The 6,743-nt window shown below is 35.5% G+C and overlaps 1 protein-coding gene across 1 annotated transcript; it reads right to left on the reverse strand.

Moving 5' to 3' along the window:
- Positions 1-956: 956 nt before the first annotated feature.
- Positions 957-5,972, reverse strand: LOC139896947 (uncharacterized). Its single transcript, XM_071879575.1, has 4 exons — positions 2,764-5,972; positions 2,160-2,247; positions 1,647-1,774; positions 957-1,383 (listed from the first exon to the last, which is right to left on the reverse strand). Exons 1-4 carry the CDS (start codon positions 5,943-5,945, stop codon positions 1,104-1,106), a joined length of 3,678 nt encoding a protein of 1,225 aa, XP_071735676.1. The 5' UTR covers positions 5,946-5,972; the 3' UTR covers positions 957-1,103.
- Positions 5,973-6,743: the final 771 nt, after the last annotated feature.

A 6,743-nucleotide genomic window follows, 5' to 3' on the forward strand; every position in this document is an offset into this window, starting at 1 on the left:
GTGTATGTGTATCGTTATGATCTTTTGCAAAAATGAGAAAATCGAAATTTGATAAATTGTAAACTTAGATTTGGATAGGACGTTTTGTGTTTCAATCAAGTAAAGTTTGACAATTTGTTAGTTTAGTACAATTTTTATTTTTTGGGTCAATTTTAGTATAGAATAGAATCAACCTAATGGGGGAGTAATTGTGTAGAACATTATTCAAATTCACTTCACATGATATGTGGGATGGAGGAATATCATCAAGATAACAGAATGCTTATGTTTATAAAGTGTGATTGACCATTCAATCGAATAAGGATATACAAATTATTGTGTGATCATTTGTCGCGTTGCTTGTATCAAGCAAAAGAATTTAAATTGCATGAGAACAACATTTGTATAGAATTATATGCGAGTTTTTCAAGTTTGGCATTTGTTTGTCAATAACAGAAACAATTTGTAATCTATTTGTTACTACTTGACCACCCTTTGTATAATTATATAGGATTGTACCTTAAATTTGTTGGAGTTATGTACCATGTATTTGTGCATTTATATACTTGAGCTTTAGCCCTTCTTTCATGTATCATCAAGGAAATAAACATAACCTTTGGCTAGAAAGAAACTAAATAATCAAAAAGTAATATTGAAACAAGATAAACAGAAGTAATATAAAGGATCCCTTCAGAAGGCAGTTAGATCTTAACGGTAAATTGGTCGCATTGTCATAGTCGTTACAAAATTATTGTAAAATTTGTCGATCTAGAGGTCAGCATGAGGCTCAATTGATTAAAGAAGATTTTAATTTTTAATGCTGTCAAAATTGGGTTAAACTTTCGAAAATGTTTGACAGCAAGTAGCCAACTACTGGATTATAATGCTGGCTAGTTGCTGTCAAACAAGTCCAAACTTGTGTAAAACCTGATTGCCAGTATTTGTGGTGGTTGACTATCAATAGTCAAAATGTGAGTCTTGTGAGCAATTCAATCAATAATATGGCTTCTCTATCATCCAAAATATTCTAAAATTAAATAAACCTAAACCATACAAATTAAAACCAGATCATCAGTATACAATGATATAAAGAACTACTAGTAATGAAGAACAAAATATTTGATCTATAAACAAAACATGATGCCAAAAGTATCATGCAACTTACTTAAAAACTTTGAATTATGATGTTGTGGGATGGGAAGACATGAAGGTGGTGGAATGGTTGGAGGTTCAGTTTCTGTTTTCTTTTCTTTCTTCTTTCTCCTTAACTGAAAAAACTGCTGCATGACATCAGCACATTCTGCTGATAATACCCCTCTTCTTACTGCCATGTTTGGGTGGAACGGGTGCACAGGTGCAGGTGGTTTATCCGACCCATTTCCTCCATCAACATCAGGAAACAGCCTGCAAAATTATCAAGTACAACTCTAAAATCCAAAAAATTAAACACCTGGTGGATCCAGCATGAAATTTAATTTCTACTATAGGTGGCAATCTCGACCCATTTATAATTAAAGGAATTTGCTCAGAAGAAAAAAAAGTTAGACAACCTAACATGAACCTGTTATTAACTGTTACCAAACACGGCCCTTTTGCACGTTCTACTTCTAATTATTTTACAATTGTATATGTACTATCTGATATTTTTTAAAATAAACTTTGATTACCTGATCCAGCTACCATCGGCTCCAAGTAATTTATTTGGAGCTCCCCATACAAGTGTGTCAACTCGGGCTTGAAGGATTGCTCCAGCACACATAGGGCATGGTTCAAGTGTAACATAAAGTGTGGTACCCTGATATTGCAACAAAATTAAATCAAAAATGTGTAACCATGATATTTGTACAAAGAGTAAGGAAAACATTCTAATGAGAACTTTGTCGGACAAAGTTCCACGCAGACGATTAAAAAAGGCAAATAAATTAAGATAAATTCAACTCTCAGTTCATCTTTCCAAATTTCATTTTCGTTTAATGTGGCTCTTGCAATTTGTAGCAGTTAAGAGATCTTTATTCCTATTCGTCTATAAAATGACTAGAATTTGCAATACATACATATACATATACATATTACAGAATTTGCAATACATACATATACATATACATATACATATACATATTACATGAGATATAGAATTTTACAGCTTCAACATTTTAATATAGATAAGGGGGATATGTTACCGAAAGTCTCCATGAGCGTAGGTTATTTGATGCCTCACGTATACAAATCATCTCAGCATGAGCAGTGGAGTCGCGCAACTCTTCTACCCTGAATTATATAATTTGTATACTTTTTAGTATTTTCAGGATTATATCAAATATATAAGATGTTATATATGATTACAAAACTATATGATTACAATGAATAATATAATCATAATAAAAAGTTATTTAGATGTCTTTATGCATTTAAATACAGTTTGACTAAATATTACGGAGTAACTTATTTGACCCAACTCTTCTACCCTGAATTATATAATTTGTATACTTTTTAGTATTTTCAGGATTATATCAAATATATACGATGTTATATATGATTACAAAACTATATGATTACAATGAATAAAATAATCATAATAAAAAGTTATTTAGATGTCTTTATGCATTTAAATACAGTTTGACTAAATATTAACTTATTTGACCCATCTCTTTTTAGCTAGATCATTTAGCTTAACCCACTTGATCCATTAACCCATGTAGCCACATTTGGTAAAAAAAACATGGGTCAAATTATCAATAGACCTACAAAATGTAAGAAATTTTGAAGAAGCCATAAGAAACTTACAAATTATATCCCCGAGCAATTACTTTACCATCCTGCACAAGTACAGCCCCAACAGGCACTTCCCAGAAATCAGCAGCTTTTTTAGCTTCTAAAAGCGCTTCTCTCATAAAAAATTCGTCTTGTTGTCGCTGTTTAGCTTCAACTGTATAAGCCTCTTCCCATTCATCAAATACGTCTTTCGAGACCTGACCCGTTCGTCCAAGTTTCCTTCGAGTAGGTACAGATTGATCCACTACAACCATCTTGCCACTGCCAGACACATCCATTTGCGAAACTTGTGTCACCGGTTTTAGGTCAACTTCGCCCATTTTGTCACTGGTGGATGCATCAGTTTTGTCTGAAGTTTTTTTAACAATAGGTGACCTTCTCATGCGAATTGCAGGCAACGGAAACGATGATTCTTCCATTGATGGAGACACAGTTTTGGATGAAGATCCCTGATTAGTATTTGTTGAAGATGATAATAATATCGGCGAATCTGATTTATCCTTGGTGCTTGATGTTTTTGAAGATTCTTTTCGACCTTTCGTACTTCCAATTTTCACGTTATCGTCACTTGATTCGTGACCGGAAAACCATCTTTCACTACTTGCAGACTGATTTGATGAAGCCTTTACAACGCCCGATTTCGGAGTATGTGTTTCAGTCGGTGGAGACGCCCACCGCAATCGAACCACATCTCCTATAACATTCCATAACGACCTACCCCTCTTTTTCGCAGTATCATCATTTCCAGTCGAATCAGGTGCATCGGTCCCAGCAGGCTGCTGACTAGACGCACCAGTTTCATGCCACATCTCGTCAGACGGTCCACTAGGTCCATCTTTTCGATCAAAGTTTCCTGAACCATCATCACCTGAACTCTTAAGTTCATGCACCTCGTCATCTTCATACACTAATCCAACTTCACCCGTTTCATTCTCTTGTTGAACTTCAGAAATAGAAAGTTCGTGTTTGGCCTTTTCAATGAATTCGCCCATATAATGTCTTGACGATTTATGCTGTTTTTCAGCTGAAACAATAGCATCCTCATGAATAATTTCACCTGCACCAGTTTGTTGTAAATTTGGTTCAGGGTTCAATTTCATAGCTTTGTAGGTACTAGCTGCCGCTTTTGGCATCCCGGCAGTAAAACTCAAAGCCTTAGTTGTTTTCCTACCGGTTGTTACTGATTTGGTAGGTCCCTCTTCCAATTCCACCCCAGATGACATATACGTATCTTCAACGCCTTTTCTCCTTAAGTCAACCTGTTGGTCCACAGTAACTTTCTCTGTTGAACTTGAAGTACCTAAACGCAGTTCTTTGGTTTCGTTTCTACGGTTAGATTCAGTACTGGTCATGCGGTTATCCGAAGTTTCTGAGATTTGCTGATATTCGAATCTAGGTTGTTCAAACGTAGTCAAATGGTCAATGCTTTGCTGATTTCCTTCTCTTCGATCTTCGACCTGATCACTAACTTCTGTCGTATAGTCTTCCCAGTTCTTCATTCTAGCCTCGAGTGACGACGAAGAAGTAGATGCCTCGTTTTTGTCAATATCATGAATTCGGGACGCTTCAATATTAACATTTGACTGCTTCGTGTACTCATTTCGGCGAGTAATGCGATCAGCACTTTCCCTTCTATCGGTAATCACTTTATATTCAGTATCACTGTATCTTTTGTCTGTACTCGATTCAGTAACCTTATTATCCAACTCCAATGTTTCCTTTTCATCAATTCCATGAATCCTTGAGGCTTCTAAATTAACATTTGACTGCTTTCGGTTCTGATTTTGGCGAGTAACAAGATCAGAACGTTCCCTTCTACCAGTAATCAACTTATGTTCAGTATCACTGTCTCGTGTACTTGTGCTCGACTCAGTAACTTTATTATTAAACTTTGATGTTCCCTTTTTGTCAGTTTTATGAATTCTGGATGCTTCTAGATTAAGATTGGACTGAACACGATCAGCACTTTCCCTTCGATCTGTAACTAACTTATATTCACCATCACCGTGTCGTTTGTTTGTGCTCGACTCAATAACTCTATTATCCAACTCCGATTTTTCCACAAGTCTCTTAAACTTCATTGACTGAGATTGACCAGTGATCTTATCCGTTTTTACAATATCTTGTTGACTATTTCGCTCGTTACTCCAAGAAACTTGTGATTGCTGCTGACTAGACTCGACATTAAGCTTCTTTTCAGATTTCTTTCGCCATTCTTCGTTCCCATAATACAAATCCACACTATTCTTCTTCACGTTTTCGTTTTCTTCTTTACGTCTAAGGTCAACACGTTGGTCAACTCTCTCATCGTAACTTTTCGCATCCATTACCCGATCATCCTTATACTCACTCGAAGACTCACCTCTAACATAACCATCATCACCTCTAATCTCCACATCATCATTACCATTCTCATACTCACCCGTTGAAGAAACCGAATAATAAGACGAACAACTCGAACCTTCTTTTCTCAATTCCCGATTCACCCCTTGCATTGAACTTCTCTTCTCTTCCTCCCGCCTCTCTTTCCTTAACCTCCTCCTATCTTCTTCTTCGTTCGACCTAATTTCCACACCTTTATTACCACACTTCGAATCCTTCTTAACCGATCCCAAACGCACACTTTTCATTTTCCCCTTTACGTAACCGTCATCCTTTTTCTTCTCAACCTTTTTTCTCTCTTTAACACCAATCTCCTCAGTCAACAGATCCAGCAACAAGTCAACTTCATCAACAAACTCATCGTCCGTTTCATCATCCCTCACAAATCGTATATCCGTCTTATCGTTATTCCCCAAACACGCAAACCTACCTTTACCGAACTTCCTTCCCTCCTTAAAAGAGTAAAGTTTTTCGTAGTAATAATTTCGATCCGAATCACGAATTACACTATCACTACTGCAAGTTTGTCTCCTTCTACCATGATACACTAATCTTTTACTAGGTGAAAATTGAATTAAAGTGGATTGCCTTAATCCATTACATACAAAACTAGGGTTTATTCTAGGGAGCCTATTGTAAACTAAATAATTGTTACTATTATTAGTACAACAGCAGCAGCAACAACAACAATTAGTAACAAATGATGTTGAAATCGATAACGGATTAATTTCACATCTGGCATCTAAGAAGTAACCAGGATCATAGAAATATGAAGATCTACAAGCTGAAGTTGAATAGATACTGCGCATCATTTTTTCAGTTATTATTAATTAGATGAATATAGAATTAAAAGGTAGAATGTTTACCTTAATTGATTTTCAGAAGTTAAGTGATGAGGAATTTGTTTGAATTTGGAGGTAATAATATTGACATTGACATGTGGATAATAATAGATAGATCAGGCACAAGTGACGGACAATGATGATTAGATGGCATCCAACGTACTCACAAATTAACTACGGTTAAATTGTTTGACCAAAAACTAATTTTTTTTTTTTTTTTTTTTTTTTTTTTTTGATAAAATTGTCCATTTCGTCCATGTGTTTTTTACCTTTTGCCCGTTTCATTCTTGTATTTTATTTTCTGCATTTTTCATTCTTAAAAGTATTGTGAAGTCCCAATTTCATCTCTCATCCTAACGAATGTTAATTTGAATCCGTTAAAACTATACACATGGACTATTAACGTAATCTTTAACTAATTAAATTAAAGACTTTACGAACTCATAGAGCCGCAAAACACAAACATTACGAAAAGGCAGTTGCTAAGTTCTTTTTGTTTTTTTTCTTTGTGCTACGACATTGATAAAAAAAACAAACAGAAAGTAAGCCAAAACAACAATTGAATTTCATTCTTTTGCCTTCCTCGATTTACGTGCAAGAGGGATAGCATTATGCATTAGACTAAATCTAGTGCAGCGTCAAAATGCGAGCGTGAGATGAGCTGGAATACGTTGACGACAAGTGACGGGATTAACCCGGCGTCAAAATCTAACGCCACAATGCGTCAGTTAGAATCTGACGATGGCTTTATCCAAAAAAACAGCCAAT

Source organism: Rutidosis leptorrhynchoides, chromosome 3 (genome assembly GCF_046630445.1).
Source record: "Rutidosis leptorrhynchoides isolate AG116_Rl617_1_P2 chromosome 3, CSIRO_AGI_Rlap_v1, whole genome shotgun sequence".
Taxonomy (NCBI): Eukaryota; Viridiplantae; Streptophyta; class Magnoliopsida; order Asterales; family Asteraceae; genus Rutidosis; species Rutidosis leptorrhynchoides.